This window comes from Lissotriton helveticus, chromosome 6 (assembly GCF_964261635.1).
Source record: "Lissotriton helveticus chromosome 6, aLisHel1.1, whole genome shotgun sequence".
NCBI classification, from domain to species: domain Eukaryota; kingdom Metazoa; phylum Chordata; class Amphibia; order Caudata; family Salamandridae; genus Lissotriton; species Lissotriton helveticus.
In genome coordinates, this window is record NC_136067.1 from 1,864,015,980 (window position 1) to 1,864,038,926 (window position 22,947).

General features: G+C 41.4%; 1 protein-coding gene across 2 annotated transcripts in view; it reads left to right on the forward strand.

Annotated features, from left to right (window-relative positions):
• The window catches only part of SPATA17 (spermatogenesis associated 17), a 705,361-nt gene that overhangs the window by 407,852 nt on the left and 274,562 nt on the right, over nt 1-22,947 (forward strand). For both annotated transcript variants that reach the window (XM_078647122.1, XM_078647123.1), the window contains exon 7: nt 2,539-2,733. In XM_078647122.1, the coding sequence (XP_078503248.1) occupies nt 2,539-2,733 (195 nt within the window). The remainder of the gene's footprint in view (nt 1-2,538; nt 2,734-22,947) is intronic.

Here is a 22,947-nt window from a genome sequence, read left to right on the forward strand (position 1 = left end):
TTTATTTTGCAAGGTCGAACTGGCAGCTTAAAAACAGCATACACAGGCTGCAAAGGTAGGCCTGAGACATGTTTAAAAGGCTATTTAAGTGGGTGGCACAATAGGTAATTCAGTCCCACTTGTAGTATTTAATTTACCGACCCTGGGTACATGTAGAACCACTTTACTAGGGAATTATAAGTAGATTAAATATGCCAACTGGGGATAAGCCAATGTTACCATGTTTCAGGGAGTGAGCACATGCATATTAGCACTGGTTATCTGTGGTAAAGTGCACACAGTCCTAAGGTCAGCTAAATCGAGATCATCAAAAATAAAAAAGGAAGGCAAAAGGTTTGGGTCAAGAACACCCTAAGGGTGTCCAGTCTAATATTGTTGAAGTGAAGTTGATGTCAAAGTCAATGAGTTTGTACTTTATGATTCATAATCATTGATCTGTGTCCTTAGAGTGCTTGGTGCATTGTGCACTATGGTGATATGATGAGAACCTGGAAGCCAGTGCAACTTCGCATGGGATAGAAGTAGTCCGCCTGCAAAGTTTAGCCCATTTGAAACGTATTCAGGAAGTATTTTGATACTCATATCTATAGCCCAGTTTCATAATCTGCATAAAGGAATATGGGGATTACTTGTTGCCGAAAATCTGCGGGGAAAACTTGGGCATGTTAAAATATACCTTAGGATTCTGAGGATATTCCTAGAAGATTTCACTGTAGAATCTATATGATGTTTCAAGGTTAGGTTCAAGGCTAAGATGAGTCCTATGCTTTTTACTGAGTCCTTTGGGGTGAAATCTGCCTATCCTAGTTATGCAGGCAGCTAGTTTCTATATCTAAGGATTTTAGTTTTGTTTGGCCGGAGTTTAAGTTGGTCAGTGGTCCTCCAGTTTATAAAGGAGCAAATGGTGCTATTATATGGTTCCCACTTAAAAGGTAAAACTGCGTATTCGGATGACAAAATTTCAGAAAGTAAGCACTGAGTCCATCGACACCATAAGGGAATGTCAGGCCAATTCCTAGTTAGCTCACAGTGTCTCACCCGAACCCCTAACCTTCCTGGTGTGGAAGATGATTTCGGCATTCTCAAAAATGACACTCTGATACCGAAGGGATTCGTGGAAACAGATCTAACCCCTTTTGTTGTTTGCTTATGCATACCCATCGTATGCACAAGAAAGATATGAATAAAGTTTTCAATAACTTTATTGAAACAATCATAGTCTTGTATAGAAATAATGAGATGTGATTATTAGGTAGATAAAACAATGCAATGTAACCAGCATTATTAACATGGTGAAAAGAATAAATAGTCCAACCATGGCAGTCTGATTTCTATAAATTACTACATATCACTACCCCTAATCTGAGAGCATAGTAGTTGTACCATATGCCCGATCTTGACGGTTAGCCTGAGCTCCCATACCTGGGTAACTGTGACAGGGAATTGACCTGAAGTGGAATTGGCAATCCTTCTCTGCAGGATGGAAGATCAGCACCAGCAGAGCTTCATGTCAAACCCAGGAATCGTTCAAGGACAGCCGTGACCAAGGTTATCATCTGACCCTTAAAGGGCAGTGCACCGTTTATATAGTAAGACTCACACTGTGTTAAAGATACAGCCCTGATGCAATGATGTGTCTAGGTATTACAAGCTGTCTCCGAATGTGCAACGCAAGCACTAGGATATCATGTTGTGTGTTCATAGCCTTGAACGAAGTGCACACTTTATGTAGCGAGAAAGGCTGTCTAAAAATAGCTGCATGTACAACATGTTGTACCAATAATATTGTGCAAGCTTAAACATGTAAAACAATATTTCCAAAAACGATGTCAGCCTAAAATGTGTAAAATGTAAAACTAAAAAGAAGAACCAAGGTGGTCTCAAGACGGCGTAATGGCAGAGGAGATATGAAATCAACAGGGCTCTGAAATCTCTGGTGAGATCAAAGGATTGACTCCTGTAATAGGGCTAATCTAGATGTTGAAAAGTGGGGCAAGATGAATCTTGAGGAACACCTTTGTATGATGGACAGGGCAGAGGTGTAAGGAGGGGTGATGGATGATGTGGACACAGTGTCCCAGGCAGGAGGCAACTGAATCCTAAACATTGCCATGAATATCTCTTTCTGAAGTCTGGACAATAATGTTGAGTGATGAACAATATCAGAAGCAAAAGAGAGTCCTATAAAAATCAGTGCGAACTTTGCATTAATTCTAATTTTAGGCTCATAGGAGAGGCTAAGATGCAGAGCACCAGGTAGAGCGCCGACTGCACATTCCTGCATGGTGTGGCATGCACATTGCTGTTAAGCTTGATGGTTCAGTGGGTATAAAATCTGTCACTTAAATAGTGTGAATTTGGGAGTTCTAAAAGTCCCACCAGTTTGTTAAACTAGAACTACATTTTCTTATGCCTGCTTCAGCTCTATCTTCATTCCTTCCTCTAACATGTTTGAAATGTTAATAAACTAAATAGATTGTTCATATGTGTGTGCTCTTAATTACACATTAAAGGGACAGTGTGTTTTCTGGCTTTCAGGTCCCTGGTGTGTTCAACTCGCCATATAGACAATTTCCAGATCCGATGGAGCGCCGAATACAGACAGCAAGACCCCTAAGCCCAAGGGAGCCTAAAAAGAGGGATGATTATCAAAGGGCAGTTTCTTTCTCGCCCTATGCTTCTGTGATCCCTACATTCAAACCCTTACCACCGATCGGCAGTAAGAAACCTCAGGTATGTTATTAACACCACGTAAACATGTTGGCGTTAATATTTTCTTGTTCAGCTTTTCTTGGTACTGATTATCTATGAAAATGTCTGCAAATAATGTATATTCCATGAAAACCGATTTACTTTATAGCAGAAAATTAGTAATGGTTAATGAATAAAGCGCACAGTGAAATATATTAATAATTCATTTGTAAAAGAAAACTTTCTAGGTCCCATTCACGAAGCTATTTGTGTAAGCTTGGCTTACTTGTGCATATAGCCCTTTAACGAGAGGGAAACGCTTTTCAACTTCTTAAGTGCTGGTTCTGCACTCCTAGAAGGATTTACTCATAAAGAGAAATGTTTTTTGTGTGAGTAAGTCAACTCACAGGGAACGGGAACTGAGCTAGGATTGAGTATTCCGGAGATGGAATGCTGGAGAGCTGGTGCACAGCAAGCAACTTACAACTCCACGGGTATCCACAAATTCCTTTCCAATCCTTTCACATTGTTGAAATAGTGAGAAAAATGTTCCCAACAATGGCAGGAATATATCCCTTTCTAGGCTGAAAAAGGGAAGCTAACACCCTAAAAAGTAATTGTGTTGTGCACCAGATTCCCTGTGGAGAAAAATAAAATTTGAAAATGTCATTGAACAAATGTAAGTACAGTTCCTCAGGTACAATTGTGCACTGAAGGAAGTGACCCGATTAGGGCCACCAGGGTCACTCACGACCACCTCTCAGCCTTCCATACACGTGAAGAGTCGGTAAGAGAGTAGAGAATACAAACCCAGACTATTTATTAGTATATGCTTGAGCGGAGCTCAGTCTGACCAGCCTCCTTAGATTGCTGCAGAAGGACTGATCCCCGCCAACATGGTAAGACATAATATACATTTCCAGTACCCCTAAGGAGACGCCCAGACTGGAAATTTCCAGTTAGTAACTGGTGAACAAATGAGACACAGAAGGATGAGCTGCTATCCTGAGACCGGGCACATGCTATGTCAGTTTCAAGATTACTCTGCCCGTACCCGCCACTCTAAGGGTGGGAGCAGGCTTATTCTAAAAAGAAAGGTATGTAGTGACAAAACAGTCTATTCAATAGTGCAGCAAAGCGCAACCTTGGAGAAATAGAAAAAACTCATTGAGGCTGCTTTCTGCTGAGGCAAACAGAATGAGACAGAGGCTTAGTTTTGGTCATGGTACAAAATGGCGGCTGAATACAAAATGGTGCAGCAAATGCTAACTTAACACGTACAATGCAAAGGAAAGTCGACCAAAACATTTTCCATTCCAACAGCACTGCATAGAAAGTGCCTCTGCATTGCTTCAATTGCTTATTCACAAGTTTCCAAACACTTAAGGCCTGATTTACATCTTGGCAGACGAGTTACTCTGTCACAGCGGTGAGGGATATCCCGTCCGCCCAAATGTGAATCCCATCAGATACAATGGGATTTATATTCTGGCGGATGGGATATCCATCACTACTATGCCGGAGTAACCCGTCCGCCGAGATCTAAATCAAGCCCTATGTCTGGAAACCTATGGCTATCCAAGGTTTTCAGGTATAACCTTGGAAACTTTTGTAAATCTGAAAAATATGTAAATCGACACCGTTGCAAGGCAGTAAGACCTTTGGGAGGAGATTTTTCTCTTCTCTTCTGGAAATAGGCCCTCTACTTATATGAGAGGGTAATGAAAAAAAAGACTTTATGTAAACAGTCCAGAATACAGGCCTGTGCCAATTTACATAACCTGCGAAATAGAAATATAACAACCAAAAAAGAATAACGATTAGTGTATGTTAGTGTGGATTTCCTCTTAAAATATGCTGTTTGAGAATATACTTTTCTACCTCACATGTGGCATTAATTAGGGAATTATGCTAAAAAGTTCAGCTTCTGCCAAACATTGGTCTGATGTAAACCCCTGATGTAATGTTGGCAATTTCAAGTTGACATTGCCAAAGAAGGAACAGCAACTCGTGGCTCATAAAGTGAGAGCAAGACTGAGATAAAACCAAGGGGAACAGCCAATGTCAGTCTAGCATTGCCATATAAGCAACTAACAAATGATGGCAGTGGTCATCCAAGATAGCCAGCACCGCCTTTAAGTTTGCTTGATCAGTAAATTATACAAAATGTCCTTTCTAAGCGTGCTCTATGTCCCTGTACCGTGCAACCCACAGTACTACACCATATGTACAGAAAAGCCTCTATACATATACATACACAATCCAACAGAGACAGAGCACAGCACAAATGAGTAAATAGCTGACTATCCACAGTCAGTTCAGTTATTTAATGGAAAAACATGCATCAGTTATTGATCATACTCATTTGTTCTGTGCTCTGTTTATGTTGGATTGTGTATGTATATGTATAGAGGCTTTTCTGTAGTACTGTGGGTGGCACGGGACAGGGACATAGAGCACGCTTAGAAAGGACAATTTTTATAATTTACTGATCAAGCAAACTTAAAGGAGGTGCTGGCTATCTTGGATGACCACTGCCATCATTTGTTTGTTGCTTAAATTAGAGTGGTTTAGCTGTGCACTCCGAGAATTGCATTTACAAGGGTTTTTCCTTATACACATTTATCGGGAGAGAAAATATCTAACATCAAAGACAATATTTATTTATTTATTTAGGATTTATAATGCGCATAGCTGCCTCAGCGACGAGGCGTCCCCGCGCAACCAGAAACCCCATGAGACCAGGACCGGACAGTGAAGCAGCAAAGTTAGACTACCTGCGGGGGAAAGAGCCAGGTCTTTAAGGCTTTTCGAAATGCCAGATGGTTCGGATAGCTCTCATGGTGAGGGTAGCGAGTTCCAGAGTTTCGCGGCCAAATAACCGAAGGAGCGACCGCCAGCCCTCGCTCTCCAGACGCGTGGAACACGGACCAGCGCAAGGTCAGCAGATCGAAGCAGGCACCCCAGCACATAGTACTCCACCAATTGGAGTAACCCTGGTGGGGACAGTAGTGTCTAGATCTTATGAGAATAACAAAGTGTCTTAAACTCAATACGCCGGTCAAAAGGCAGCCAGTGGAGCCTAGGAAGCACATGTGCAACCGAGTGAGATCTAGGCAATGCAACTGTAGTGTAGTTCCTATATTCCCAATAGGCTCTGCACATTGGAATAACATAAACGATAGTTTAGACGTAGGACTGAGGTCATCTAGGTCTATACTGAATATGTTAGACTTAATTAGGTTTGCCAGCTAGCTCAGGGGTCACTAGAAACTTTCTCGAATGTTCAAGAAGGAGTTAACTTTCCTGATTAGACAAGAAGGGATTAGTTTCTGACAACCGCATAAACATGACAACTTTGCTCCCCCCAGAATAAGGAGTATATCTCCAGAGTTGTGTGAAAACAATAGGCAGCTATTTCACTCAGTCAATCGTGCATGCTTAATTTCACCAGGAGTGCAGAGAAATAGTGAGACGGGCGTTTTCAATAAAAGTTGTTATTTATTGAGCAGTCTTCTTTCTCATGCAAGAGAAATGAGTTGCCACAATTGCAATACTTATCATAAAGTAGAGTGCGTACAGTAAAAGTAGTATTATGAAATAATACTGTAAAATCATTGATATGGTTTCTGAGCCATATGATACTTTAAAACGGATAAAATATATACATACATAAAATCATTGACTAAACGTACTCAACTGGTGCTTGTACGATACGCCTACCCTGGTGTACCTGACCTAAGCCTAATACGTGGGAAGGAGTAAGTAAGTTGCAGTTTAAGTTAAGTTGGTTTTTGCCAAGAATCTGAATCAAGAATTCTCTTAAGGTTTTAATCAGCTCCGTACCTTGATTTTAGAATGAAGGAGGTCTTGTATCTCTTTCTCAGGACTCGATCTCCCAGAAACCCACAAGGGTGACTGGAAACACCGGAGCTGGAATCTCGGCAGGAGAAAAGGCAGCGTCTCTCTCAGTGCGTCAAATGGGAGGGTCGGCTTCCTTCGGCACTCGCATCAGCTGGGCGTCGGGCAAGTAGATAGCCGCTCTGCTCCAAACCACTGTGTGTTTGCTTAAGGCAAATGCTGGTATATTTATACCTGAAAGGTGCCGAGTTTGACGTAAGGTTGGACATAAGACGTCACTAAGAACTTACAGTTCTTTCTGGACTCCAGGAGTTCTTGTGCAAATCAGAACAAAAGCATGGGGAATTCCCGGGCTGCTGGAGGCTTGCTTTGTTTAAAGAGCGCGTTGTACTTTCTAGGAGTCTATGGGAGTAGCCTTGCTGTATTTGGACTGCATTGGCTATGACTAACTATGGACATGATTCGTATGCCTTTATAAGGGTATGATTTGTTATAACCACATAAGGGCTTGAATCAGGAACGTTGAAATAGGGTCCTAGATACATTCACAACACCCACTCCACGTATAATGTCCATCATTACTAAATACTAAGCAATACTAAACATATAACGATGCATGTGTGTTTTTCAACCCACCCCAAAATACATAAATTGCATTTGAAATGGTATATGGTATATACACGAAAAAATGAGTATTTATACTGTACGTTTTTCAAGCAGTGATATCATTCAGATAATGTATATATAAATATTGGCTGAATGAATTGCGAAAATTACATTTATGAAATGACTCTTAATACAGAAAAGAAGGTCGAGACCATTTCATCACATATTTATACAATACTGTACATGTACTAGAGGCTGAGGTAAAATATTGTCTCTAGTGTCTCTGAAAATAGAAGGTCTGTTCTCTAAGAATAGTTCTACTTTAAGCAGAGTACCATGTGCCAGAAAAAAGGTAAATATTTTGGAAGTGGAAAAAATATTTTCACTTTCAGGGGAAAAAATAGTTCCAATTGTTTTCAGTAGTGTTGTTTATCAAAAACTGAAGGTCGAATTCAGAGTTCAGGGAACGCTATGTGCTCATTGTTTTAAAAGTTATTCTCGTTGTTAGGAGAGAACATCATATCAGACAGGCTTGCGAAAAATTGGTCTACAACAGTAGGTGAAAGTTCGACGAAGTTCGAAAAAGCTGAAATAGTGCATATGTGAGAATGAGAATCATTGCCATCATCGATTTGTACATCAGCAATGCTCACAGAAGGTTGTACCTGTGTGGTGCTGCTTTCATCTCGTACTTCACCGCCACCTAATCGTAATGGTGAAGTCTCAACGAATGCCGTCATCAGAATAGGTAGCCGCTGGGGACAACACGTTGCATGAGCCGTTACCGAACCAAGCAAAGTATCGATATCCATTGGTACTGCTGATGGTAGTGTAAGACAGACATCCAACACGCATTCTTCTCCGCATAGCAGACATCGAAGCACAGGTAATATGCAATCTTGCCAGATTGGTCTGAATGAAAGAAACCAGGTTGTATTCAGATTTCTTAGCCGGGCTAATCCGAGGTCTCTAGTGATTCGATCTCGGTAGCGTATTGCTAGGATCGTTTCTTCCATCGTAGCTGGAGCTTTGTCTGTGGCTTGGCTTGCCATATCGGAGCAGAAGGATCAAAAATAAAATTCCTGCTACGAGCCCCAAAAGAAGAGGCAGTCCGCCGAATAAAGAATGCACAAAATTCGGGAAGATGCCCAGAACTGTTTCAAAGGGTGCTAACAGTCCCGAAAAAATTGTCTTAAATACATGTGCGATGCCACTGGTATCAGACATGTTTAGAATTTGGCTTAACATTTCTACAAAATGCACAGGGCAATTTGTTGATAATAGGGTATGTATCTCTTCCGCTGTCCTTGCAACTTGCAGATCATACGTCTCTTTGGACGAGGTTAAAGGCACAGTTGTCTGTAAAAGAATAGACTTCATTCTGCTTAAAGTATCAATTCGAATAGAAGAGATATTCAAAGAAGGCCATATTGCCGCCTCCATGTCTTCTTTGCTGTTTGGATACAATACTTGCATACAGCAAATGACCCTGGAAGTAACTCTTACGAGATAGGCGTTTCCTGGCACCATGCCACAACAGCTGTGGTCACTTATTAGAACGTAGCTGCCGTTGGAAAGCTGTCTGAAAAAAGGCTCTATCTGTGTTGCAGGAGTGCCATGCAGGTGACATGAAAGGTTATTTGATGACCCTTCGCAGGCTCCATGCAAGTTAATACCTTGACACAGAAGTGTACAGCTTAGTGATTTTTTACAATTATTACCACTAAGAAATACTTATTTTTTCCCTTCACTATAACATTTATGTGTATAAGGTAAATTCTAGGTTGATTTGATGTATCCTTTACCCAACCTTTCATACAGGCCTGCTGGTATATACTTTTGGCAATACTTAAACTGGAAAGTTGTTATCGGAATTGTAATTGTTCCGTGTATTATCCATTCAATGACAGGTTTCTCTGACATTGTCAATGGTAATCTCTCATGTTTTTTAATGCTCAGAATCGTATAGTCTTCTCCTTTTTGTGCCAAACTGATTTGTTTATCAGTAAGGTTAAAGATAGAAAATAATGACGTTATGTTGATTAGACGCCATGGCACGTAGCCTGAACGCAGGTTTTGCAATGTCCAGCCTAGCTGTACAATAGAACGCAATTGGGACTGGCCATGTTGTAACATTAGCAAGTCCTGCTCTATTATATCAATAGCAGATGATACAATGCTGTCCAGTGAATAAATTCTGGAGTGATTTTTCCAAATTAATACGATCAATTTCTCGTATTTTTTCAGCCGTTTCAATTTGTGTTTATTTCCAAGCTTCGTTGTATGCAGCGTATATACCGGCCGCTATGAAACGTTTTTGACGCTGTTTGCGAGGTCCCAGCATGAAATCTCGCAAGTCAGCACCTTCTTTAAGTAAAGTCAAGTGTTGCTTAATTTCAGGCAGTGTGGATTTCTGTAGCCACTCAAGGCAAAGTTTTCCTACACTATATGTTGTAACTATCCCTGGATGTTGTCTCTGGGAATATCTTGGGTCTGGCCTGTTCTCTTAGAACCCCTGTGTTTTGTTCATGAATCTATCTTGACAGTTATTTGTGCCTGTGGGCCAGATCAACCATTTTTTCCAATCAGGATTTGTTCTGTTTTGGTGTAAAATATGGGATACGTCTATCTCCACATCTGTAGTGCTATTACTATCAGGTATGGGCTTCGGAATAGACGGTTTGTTTAAGACTTTTATTTTGGCTAAGCCAAGACATGTTGTTTGTTGAATGGTGTCATTCAGGAATATTATCTGTTCTGGGATCATGCAGGCTCTAAATAATGATTCTAGACCTTGTACCTGCCAGTCTTTTGTACCCCAGATGGTTTTTGTCTCAATGTTCTTTTTCCAAATTTCAAAAGCAAATGTAGACATGTTATCATAACAGTTTTCAGAATAAATCAACTTAGTATTTGTCAACATTGTTTTCATTCCTGTCTTATTTAACAGTTTGAAATAAAACGTTTCTGGATCACTGTTGTTAAACCCTGAGAAGTATGGGAATTTCCCATAAAATGTTTTTGAGCTGCCTTTTGGCGGAGTTGGACAATGTTCCCATTGGTTATAAGTACAAACATTTCTAGGTTGAGCAGATTTATGCAAATAGTGATGACCATAATGATTATAACAGTACATTTCTTCATAGTTTGATGAACCCTGCAAATAATCATGTTCTGTGAATTTTGCTGACATTACTAAATCTGACATCATATTATTAATATTTTCAAATTCCCAATCATCAGAGAAAGTACTTGGTGATACACAGTCACTTAAGGAAACCTTGAATTGATGTGGATATTTCAAGAGTTCAATCGGGCCATAGATTTCATAATCTGTTTTGTCCCATGCTACCCCACCGGGTATAGGATTGGCTGTGATGTTCACTGATGACAGTTCTCTTTTTTCGATGTGTGAGGCTTTAGGACCAAGTTGATGTTCTGACTTGCTGTTTCCATTGTACTATATTTTCCATCAATGAATTTTCCCAAACACAGAACCATGATGAGCCAAAGTAGGAGGAAAAGTACACCTAACACAATCCATAATTCAATCCATGGTGAAATCAGATATGTTTCTTTGAGTTGATGAAAGAGTTCAGTAATTTTTTCTTTGAAAGTTTTTGTTGCTGGCGTTTCTTCATGTTCACTTGGATCATCAGAAAAGTCATCGAAATTGATGAAGTAGCCAGATGCAGTTCTGTTAATTGTTGGAATTGCTTCCGGATTTTCATTAGTCTTTGGATCTTTCTTTGTTTCATTAACATAGTCTGATGCTACATCATTGTAGACTGGTGTTTCTTGATGAACTGTTGCAATTTGGGTTTCAAGAGGCACAAGTTCCATGGCTTTGTTGCATAGTCCTTTTTTATTCACTGCAGGTTTATCAAATGTGATTAGTCTCTCAGGTTGAACCTCTTGTATTGTAGCAAGATTTGGTCTTCTGCTATTTCTTGGGAGTCCACTGGGCCTACTACTTATTATTGGCCACATGATTGTGATTTTACTAGGTCGATGGATACAACTCTGTTCTCCTTTTTACCAGCAAGGGGCGGTAGTACTACTGATCCTGTTCCGCTGACAGCTAAGTCAGGTACTGCTTTTCTGTAAGAAGTCCCAAATTCCTTCTTCACCGCGATCTTTTCTCTGACCAGATCCTCAATCTTTGGAATCCACACAGGTCTTGCTGGGACAGGTGGTTTTTCTTCAGTGGCTGTTGGGTTTAACTTTTTGTTACTTAGACTTCTTCTTGTTTCATTTAAGTCCTGTAAAACAGCCAAACGATCTTTGATATCAAAGCATTTTTCTTTCACCACTGAAGTCTGATAATCTAAGTCCTGGATTATCATTCTAGTACCAAACAATAGTTCGTATGGAGTGATACCTCTTAGAGATTTTCTTGGCAGATTGTTAAGACAACGTTGGACACTTGTTAGATGTTTGACCCACCCATCACCCGAATCTAATACCCTCGCCATTATAGATTGCTTTATGTCACGTTTTTTCTTTCTACTACCGCATTACCCTCAGGATGGAAGGGAGAAGAGTACCGCAATGCAATGCCCATGCTGGCCATGGCCTCTTTGTAAGCTCGAGAGCTAAACGCAGGACCCTGGTCAGAATGTAGCATGCCAATTGCGTATGTGCCGATAAAGACTCGCTAATCTTTTATAACAGTTCTGGCGTCAGCCGAGCGCTGGGGCCACATCTTAAGTGAATCTAGTCTTAATAATTATGGGAACGCATGTCTCCGGCTGGATTTATGCATATAGATAGCCTGATGCTTTCTAATAAAGGTGTCCTGGCAATAGTCTGGTCCGGTTCACAACTGCAATCTCTATTGCAGTCCTGACAATCCATTACAAAGTTATCAACTTGCAAGCTCATCCCCGGCCACAAGTATTGTGATTTGTAATTCTATTAGAGATTTCAAGATCTCTTGGTGCCTCAGACCCTGTCCCATGTGTGCTTCTTGAATCAAGTAAGCCCTCCGGTTCGTGTTTGGAATTACTCTATCCCCCACTCCAGGGATTTGAGCAAAAGGAACGGAGTTTGCATCAATTATGTATTTATTTCCGAGTGGATAATTTAGAGGTAACTCCGCATAGTTGCCCTTCATTGAGACTTTTACTGCTAGTAGCGTTTCACCGTCTAGTTGTTTTTTAGTACGCTTTTTTGTAGCTACGGAAGCCGGTTTGCCTGCTGCCGCTGTGGCTCTGTTAGCCAATGAATTCCCTGCAACGTGAACGCCATCACGTTGATGACTCAGTGTATGTATCACGTGAGTCTTTCGTAGTTCTTTCTGCAAAAGAACTACCTGTTCCCAAAGTTTTTTATGCTTTATTGTGGCACCTGTGTCATCTTTGTAACCGTTTTTGATCCATGTCTGCATGTCATTATTGTAAGACCTGACGCAGTAATGCGAATCGCACACTATAAGTGTCGGGAATTCGCGATCGGCATTTTCAAGCGCCATCTTTAAAGATCTTATTTCAGCTCGCTGAGCTGTACAGTTTTTGAGTGATTCAGTTTTTGTTATTATCGGTCTGAATTTACCTAAGCGCCAGCGACCTTTAACAATCGCGCACGCTGCATTGTAATTTTGTTTTCCCACATCTTAGTGTTGTGCAAATCTGTCTGTGTGGATTACACAGGTATATTGTTCTAGAGGCAGAATTTCGATTGGCAGAGGATATTCATGTTTATATTCTAGATCTTCTAGTTTTTTCATTTTCGGATCAAAAGCGTGTTTCACGTCTTCTGCAGCAAGAGAATTTTCCCATTGTATCCATTTTGGATCTAATGCCACAGCATTTGGAATGCGTGGTCTTGTTACTGCCTCAAGGGCTGATTCTGCTGTTAAAACAGATATGTTTCTCCCTTGGACTAGGGCTCTTTCTTTTGCTCCAGCAGTTTGAACCGCAGTTAGAATTTTTTCAATTGAACTGAATTTCATATCAACTTATGTGTACAAGTGTGATTTATAAGCTATTGGTACCGTTTCTCCCTCATTAGAGGTCAGGTACGTGAATCCGCATCTTCCTGGGATGACTCGGATTACAAGGTTGCATACGTTTTCGCGTGTTTGCAGTTTTGTTTTAATTAACATGTCTGTTTGTAATGATCTTAAAATTTCTGTGTGTTTCTGAGTCCAATTAATTGGTTTGAAATCAGGTTTTATTAATTCGTAGAGAGGTTTAACCCCCTCTGCATAATTTAGAATGTATGTTCTTCCGAAATTCACGAAACCTAGTATTGATTGTAAATTCTTCAGCGTTTTTGGTGCTTGGAGTACCGCACACTTCTCTAAGAAGTTGTCTGCTAGGCTTTTGCCTTCACTTGATAATTCATATCCTAAAAACAGGACAGTTAGATGGGCAATTCGTGACTTTTTGAAGTTGAATTTGTACCCTTCAGCTGCGAATCCTAGTATTATGGTGTTCACTCTTTTTAAGTGAGTCTCCAGGTCATCATCTGTGAGATAGATGTCATCGACATAAGATAATGCTTCATCATCATATATTTGTAGTAACTCTGTTACCCTTGCTGAGAATAATCCTGGGCTGTTCTTGAATACCTGTGGGAGTCGACAGAATTGTTTTTGCGCCCCCATACAGGAGAAAGCGGTCAAATACCTGCTTTCAGGTGCTATGTTTTGACAGAAGAAGCCATTTGAGATATCTAATGTTGTTTTATATTTTTTGCGCACAATGTTATTCATTAGTGCTGCACTGTGTGAGCTTTGTACTGCAAATGTTTTACAGCAGGAGTTTAGGTGTCTGTAGTCCAAAACTAGACGATATGAATCGACTGGCTTGGAGACAGGAAACAAAGGATTGTTCATTTGTGAGGTGCATGTTTCAATTACCCCCTGGTATTCAAGTTGATCTAAGATCTCCCTGACTTGTTTTTTAGCTTTTTGCTTAACTGGGTACTGCCTTTGTGCAGTGGGTTGATTTTCTAACTGAATTTTATGGTGAGGGGAATCCTCATCCCATCCTACATGATTTTTATATAATGCAGGAGCAAGTGTGTATTTTTTATGAATTGGAATGTGGTTTGAGAAGGCAGGCATAATAATTTCTTCGCCATGTGGGCACTCCCTGACAAACTCTGGTGGCCAGTCTTTTTCTGCTAGAAGGATATCATAGCCTTTCGAAAGGTTACCCCAAAAGAGACCCCTTACTTTCCTAGTATTGTCCCCCTCTATACGTAATGTTATTTCGTATAATTTATTGGGTTTGCTAACTCTGGTGTCTGCAGTTTCCGCCTGAATGTATTCATTCGTGTCCACTGTCTCCAGAAGATTCATCAGGATCTTGCGAGCTATGGTTACTTCTGCTGCGCTGTCTATCATTGTCTGGGCCCATTCTTCGTTTTTCAGTTGTGTCCTCAGAATCCTCGGCATGTTTTATTTGAATACTAGCTTCCTTCTTCTTTGGAAATTGTCATTTTTTTACTTTGATGAGCAGGTTCCTTGTTTTTGGACTTGACGTGCTCTTCTTTGTGTTATGACCGTCCTCTTCTTTCCGATTTCTGTGAGGAAGTCTGAAAAGATCGAGAGGGACGTGTATCAATATCTTGATATCTATCAGGTTTTCTCAAATTATCCCTATTTCTAAGGTTGTATCTTTTTTCAGAGGGCTCCCTGTGGGGAGACTTGCCTCCTCTTTCTGGGGATCTATCTCTCCGCTGAGGAGACTTTCCTCTGGACTGAAACTGTTTTTCTCTGGGAGTGGTTTGTTTATTACCCTCCCACCTCATTTTTGGAGTATTGACATTATTCTTAATGAATGTTTTTTCAGGATTTTCAGTTAGTTGGGGTTTTAGCGGTTTCCCACTCAAACTATCTCTACCTAGTTCTTCATAGGATTTTTCTATGATTCTGGCAAGTTCAAAAGGTTGTTCTGCCATATCTGTTTCTTTCAATTTCTGGATGATCACCACAGATGCTGCTTCTCCTTTTATGTTGGCTAGTAGTATATCCGAGACTTGCTTGAAGTCTTTCAGTAATTTCATACCTAGAGTTAAAGCAGGTTCTGGACCGTATTCATTTTGAATCTGTCTTAGTACGTCTGGTATAACCGCCATTGATGGAACACCATGTGTTTTTGTGTAAATTGAAGCAAAGACTGTGCCCCAAGTGTCACAGTCCTCCACATGTGGTGCGATCCCCATTGGAAGGCAGATAGTCAGAATTCTGTGTTTCTCATGAGGTGTAGTATCAGGAAAAACTGCCTCTATTTGAGCAATTTTTTGAGCTAACCAGAATAGAATTTGTTCCCTTTTTGCGGGTATTTTGCCAATAGCTGATTGTATATTCTGTGGTGTGATTGTATTTGTGTTCCCCTGGTGAGGGGTAGTCTGTGGAATTCTTATTGCTGGTTGGACCGTTGAAGTCCGCATGACATATTGGACCAATTGTCAATTGAACTAATTCTTTTATGCCTTTGTTAATTCTTTTAGTTTAACTAAGAGTTCTTCGCTTGACATTTTTCCAATGTCGGGATGTGTGTTTGTAGCTGGCTAGAACCGGCCATGTGGCTCCTGGTCTACCTAGTGGACGGAGCCTGGTGATGTGATTTTGATGTTTTAGGGCGCCATTAAACCAGAGCAGGTGCTCTTGGTATGTTAGTGGAATTTCAACGTCCTCTAAAGGGGCGTATTCCTCTGGAGTTTCTTCTATTTTGTAGTAGTGAAACTCTCGTGTCACAGCATGTGCTGCTGGAAAGTGTATCCAGGAATAGAATACCTCTGTCTGCCGATATTCATGGGCCTCTACCACAAATATGACTGTACTACCTCTTGATGATAGTCCATTTTCTATAAGTTTAAGAGTTATAGTTCTTCTTACATTTACCGGAATGATTATAGCATTCGGGTTTTCATCTTGGAGACTTGTGTCATCCGCTATAAGTTGAGCTGCTAAAGCATCTCTTTCTTCATCACCTTCCGGAATTTTATTGACTGAAAGGTTTTTGTTGCAGATCAAGTTTCAAGGAAACAAAGATTAGATGCACAATATTTTGGAACACTGAAACCTTCAACGTTGACTAAACCAAAAACTAATACATAGGAATCTCTTCCTACTAAGTTCCGGTGGATATTAACCTTTTACCCACTCCAGACGTCTTTTGGAGTTTTTATGGGAAAAGGGGTCTGTGTGAAAAGCACGACTGAGTTACTCTAGAGTCTTGCGTTAGAGCGTTGGGCGCCATGTAGTGTAGTTCCTATATTCCCAATAGGCTATGCGCATTGGAATAACATAAACGATAGTTTAGACGTAGGACTGAGGTCATCTAGGTCTCTACCGAATATGTTAGACTTAATTAGGTTTGCCAGCTAGCTCAGAGGTCACTAGAAACTTTCTCGAATGTTCAAGAAGGAGTTAACTTTCCTGATTAGACAAGAAGGGATTAGTTTCTGACAACCGCATAAACATGACAACTTTGCTCCCCCCAGAATAAGGAGTATATCTCCAGAGTCGTATGAAAAAAATAGACAGCTATTTCACTCAGTCAATCGTGCATGCTTAATTTCACCAGGAGTGCAGAGAAATAGTGAGACAGGCGTTTTCAATAAAATTTGTTATTTATTGAGCAGTCTTCTTTCTCATGCAAGAGAAATGAGTTGCCACAATTGCAATACTTATCATAAAGTAGAGTGCGTACAGTAAAAGTAGTATTATGAAATAATACTGTAAAAGCATTGATATGGTTTCTGAGCCATATGATACTTTAAAACGGATAAAATATATACATACATAAAATCATTGACTAAACGTACTCAACTGGTGCTTCTAAGATACGCCTACCCCGGTGTACCTGACCTAAGCCTAATACGTGGGAAGGAGTAAGTAAGTTGCAGTTTAAGTTAAGTTGGTTTTTGCCAAGAATCTGAATCAAGAATTCTCTTAAGGTTTTAATCAGCTCCGTACCTTGGTTTTAGAATGAACGAGGTCTTGTATCTCTTTCTCAGGACTCGATCTCCCAGCAACCCGCAAGGGTGACTCGGCAGGAGAAAAGACAGCGTCTCTCTCTGTGCGTCAAATGGGAGGGTTGGCTTCCTTCGGCACTCGCATCAGCTGGGCTTGTTTGCCACAAAGTCAGCAAGAGCAATGTGAATGCTCTTGTGGTAGTGTTTGATAGCTGCCGATACTCTATCTTTGCAGATGTCTCATATGAGCGTCGCCACGCTCGCTCTAGCTGCTTGCAGCCCTTGTTTGCCAGCGTAAGTGACTCAGAAAACCAAGGATTGGAAGTCCCTCTCCCCTTGCCCCCTCGTTTAGCTGGAATACAACTGTCCAAACCAGCTGTCAGCCTTTCCTGACAGCACAGATTGGCCGCCTCCGCATCACGTGGAAGCTGAGGCCAATGTTCAGTTAACCAGCTCGAAAAAAGGTCCGGATCCAAATTGTGCCAAGGACGTTTGAGCACTCGAACTGGGCGGGACTCTTCCGATTTGCCCTGTAATTGCAGAGCACATGGGACCAGGAAGTCTAATAGAGATATATTATTTGATGAACTGTTCAGCAATTGTAAAAATATGGGCACAACACCCTCCAACAACAAAGGAGAGGGTTTGAAATCTAAATTTCTAAAATTGGAAAGATTGCGGAAATAGCAGGCATAAAAATGGTGGGATGCCACTGTGCTCAGAAAATATATCGACATGAAACAAGTCCCTAGGGGTTCAAGAGGTATTATCTTCCCCACTGTTGACGATCTTGGGGAAGATCTTTTGTTACAGTGGCAAGAGTTCATCATTTGGTATGATGACAATTCTCATTAAAACATGCCGAAAGAAAGAGGGAACAACTTCTAGTAGAAATACAAGCCCTGGAAGATGAGATCAGTAAGATAGATTTAAAGGAAGTAATTGAAAAAAATGACGAGATTTTGGAGGATGTTATGGCAAAACATCAGATCTACCTCAAAGATAAAAAGTCACGAAAATTAAAAAGTGATGAAACATATTATAAGACAGGGAGGGTTTTCACCTTTGTCCATAAGTTTGATAATATCCAACTCAATACACGGAAAGAAAGTCCCATATTAGGTGACCAAGCCAGTGGAATTTCTAACAGTGAGTCAGATATTTCAAGTATAAGAAGTGACTGTACAGAAGAGCCCAGCACAAGCGCAGCAATAGGAGAAAGTAGGGAGGACACAACTTCCAATTCTTTTATACACGAGGTGGAAATAGAGTACAACAGACGCCAAAACACTCCAGTAAAACCAGGAGGGGCTACAACCGCACACATAGGAAAAGGAAAAGAGGGCTACTATACGAGGTCAAAGAATGTGAACAAGTAGACAGGCAAGAAATACAGGATGGAGAAATGGCTGCTAATGGTGAGGGAATGATTTCCAATACCAATGAGATTTATGTTGTTAATCTTTCGCAACATGTATTATGTGAGGACGAAATAAAATTGCTTACAAAAGGCCTTAATTTTTGCCCAGCCTCTGAACCTGATTTGAACTCTATGCATGTAGATGTTTTTAAATTTGTACGGAATCTCAAACTGAAAAAGTTTTTTGCATTACATCCCAAGACCATCACTGACAGAAGCATAGCGAATAACACCTCTAGTGAAAGGACTATAGAGGATTTATATAATATACAGACACTACTCACCATTAGTGACGACAATCCTGTAACGACTTCGATACCTCAGATCCTGGTGGTGGTGGATCTGAACATTCAGCCAGATCTTAACACCAGTAGTGGTTTCAAGCCCAAATCCATCTTTCTCCCACCATTAGGCAATGATAACGCAATGGAAACCTTTCAACGTTTGGTGACCATGGATCTATACAAATGGGAGGATGATTATACTAAGAAACGACCATCTTTAAAAGACAACCTATCGAGGGGGAAAGGCAGGCCTTACATACACTAAGCCAGTTACCAGAATTGACCGTGTCTATTTTTTGAACATACGCGATTCTCAATTGAAATCTACTTAATAAATTTTTTGGGGAGGTATTTATAAAAATCTTTTTTCTTCTTTTCCTCTTTAGACTCTTTTAATACTTCTCACACAGCTTTAGGGTGTTTTTACCTTTTTCTTTCATTTCCCCTTTTTCTCTTCTCTATCCTCAATAGATCTATGGTTCTTAACAAAGTGGTATACAATTTTTTGGGGAAATACTTTTGGGCATTACAGGAGTGCTTATACCTGCTTTTCTTATTTTTCACCATCTGCACTTGAGCACCATTCTATAGGGAGTGAAGCTGCTCCATGAGCACTATATTGGAAGAGCACCATGGGTTTTGGTATTGATCTTTCCAATTGAGTTTAGTTCATAACTTTGTACTGTATCATTTTGTCTGGCAGCCTTGAAAAAGTCGCAAATTTACATTGTTACGACTGTGATGAAGAACTCTTGCTGGACCAATAACTGATGCATGTTTTTCCATTAAATAACTGAACTGACTGTGGATAGTCAGCTATTTACTTATTTGTGCTGTGCTCTGTCCATGTTGGATTGTGTAGCATTGTCATATACGTTGCCTTTGATCAAGGGAGAAGGTGGCTGCTTGGGGGGGAGAGGGTGGAGGTAAATATAATGACTAATTAAGCCCCTTTCATCGCGGTTTAATGTCCTTTGCTCCCCTTAGTGTTGTCAGTGTCTGGCTCTTTGTTGCTACGAGCTTCTGATCAACGTTTTTCATTGGCTACATTGAAATGAGTGTGTTTTGATGGGTCTGTCCTTGGGTTACTTTCTACTACCACAGCCCTGATACTTCCTACGACCACAGCCCTGGATACTCCCTACTACCACAGCCCTGGATACTCCCTACTACCACAGCCCTGGATACTTCCTACTACCACAGCCCTGGATACTTCCTACTTCCTGCTACCACAGCCCTGGATACTTTCTTCTTCCTACTACCACAGCCCTGGATACTTCCTACTACCACAGCCCTGGAAACTTCCTACTTCCTGCTACCACAGCCCTGGATACTTTCAACTTCCTACTACCACAGCCCTGGATACTTCCTACTACCACAGCCCTGGATACTTCCTACTACCACAGCCCTGGATACTTCCTACTACCACAGCCCTGGATACTTCCTACTACCACAGCCCTGGATACTTCCTACTACCACAGCCTTGGATACTTCCTACTTCCTACTACCACAGCCCTGGATACTTTCTACTACCACAGCCCTGGATACTTCCTACTACCACAGCCTTGGATACTTCCTACTTCCTACTACCACAGCCCTGGATACTTCCTACTACCACAGCCCTGTATACTTCCTTCTACCACAGCCCTGGATACTTTCTACTTCCTACTACCACAACCCTGGATACTTTCTACTTCCTACTACCACAGCCCTGGATACTTTCTACTTCCTACTACCACAGCCCTGGATACTTCCTACTTCCTACTACCATAGCGCTGGATACTTCCTACTACCACAGCCCTGGATACTTTCTACTTCCTACTACCACAGCCCTGGATACTTCCTACTTCCTACTACCACAGCCCTGGATACTTCCTACTACCACAGCCCTGGATACTTTCTACTTCCTACTACCACAGCCCTGGATACTTTCTACTTCCTACTACCACAGCCCTGGATACTTCCTTCTACCACAGCCCTGGATACTTTCTACTTCCTACTACCACAACCCTGGATACTTTCTACTTCCTACTACCACAGCCCTGGATACTTTCTACTTCCTACTACCACAGCCCTGGATACTTCCTACTTCCTACTACCATAGCCCTGGATACTTCCTACTACCACAGCCCTGGATACTTTCTACTTCCTACTACCACAGCCCTGGATACTTCCTACTTCCTACTACCACAGCCCTGGATACTTCCTACTACCACAGCCCTGGATACTTTCTACTTCCTACTACCACAGCCCTGGATACTTCCTACTTCCTACTACCACAGCCCTGGATACTTCCTACTACCACAGCCCTGGATACTTTCTACTTCTTTCTACCACAGCCCTGGATACTTCCTACTTCCTACTACCATAGCCCTGGATACTTCCTACTACCACAGCCCTGGATACTTTCTACTTCCTACTACCACAGCCCTGGATACTTCCTACTTCCTACTACCACAGCCCTGGATACTTCCTACTACCACAGCTCTGGATACTTCCTTCTTCCTTCTACCACAGCCCTGCATACTTCCTTCTACCACAGCCCTGGATACTTCCTACTTCCAGCGACCACAGCCCTGGATACTTTCTACTTCCTGTGACCACAGCCCTTGATACTTTCTACTTCCTACTACCACAGCCCTGGATACTTCCTACTACCACAGCCCTGGATACTTTCTACTTCCTACTACCACAGCCCTGGATACTTCCTACTTCCTACTACCACAGCCCTGGATACTTCCTACTACCACAGCCCTGGATACTTTCTACTTCCTACTACCATAGCCCTGGATACTTCCTACTTCCTACTACCATAGCCCTGGATACTTCCTACTACCACAGCCCTGGATACTTTCTACTTCCTACTACCACAGCCCTGGATACTTCCTACTTCCTACTACCACAGCCCTGGATACTTCCTACTTCCTACTACCACAGCCCTGGATACTTCCTTCTTCCTTCTACCACAGCCCTGCATACTTCCTTCTACCACAGCCCTGGATACTTCCTACTTCCTGCTACCACAGCCCTGGATACTTTCTACTTCCTGTGACCACAGCCCTGGATACTTTCTACTTCCTACTACCACAGCCCTGGATACTTCCTACTTCCTACTACCACAGCCCTGGATACTTCCTACTACCACAGCCCTGGATACTTCCTACTACCACAACCCTAATCTCTGTGCAGTCTCGCTTGGACTTTTTCTCTTATCGCGATCATTTTGTCCAATCTAGATTGGGCCAAATGGACTTTAAATTTGCATCCACTCCTTTTGCTGAGTTCTTGCCCCCCTCTGTCCTTAAATTACATCCCCATTATTCGGGAGGAAGCAGGCGGCAGCATAAAGAGAACAAGAGGCACGGCTGTGAGTGGCTTGTGCTGCAACAATATGCCGGATCTCTAGACTCTAGAGCCACACCTCAGAATGTGCATTTGTAATATTGTTCACTAATTCATAAAGATGTGCCCGTGACGTCCTTGTCTTTATCGAGAATGCCTTCTTTCGTCATCACCGTATCACAAATGTTGAGTTGCTGTAAAGCACAACGCCTGTACGTTTCTTACAATGCACAGTTGAACATGATGATTAAAATAGAAATAAATGAAGATAACGGCCAAAAAGAACTTTAATAGCAGTCTGGATAAATGTGGCGAGGTAATTAGTAAAACATCATTTTCTAAACGCCATGTGCGTAATCTGCTTTGGACATTGAGTTTAACATGTCTGAGAAGTCGACTCAAACGTTGTCGGTTTTATTGGATGGTGGGTTTACCACCCTTTGGTGTTTGTTGGTGAAGGCTCTTTCTTCGGAGCAGATCGTAAAGAAATCGGATATGGAATACATGTGGATTTCACACTCCGTTAAAGATGTGGCCATATTTGTTGTACACAGTGCAACATCCTCGTCCATATACAACACCTTTACCTTTTCTAATTGTGCTTCCTATGTATCTTTGTCGGTCCCAGACGCACTCAATATTTAACTGAAGGAATAAACAGACCTCGGACGAAGATCAAACAGAAGAAACTCTGTGATTCACGCCCATACACCGCACATTCAGAATAAACAGAGAACAGAAAAATGTTCAAACTTCAGGACATGTTTGTGATTGCTATAGTTTCGAAATGTTTTCCAGATATGTCCGTGG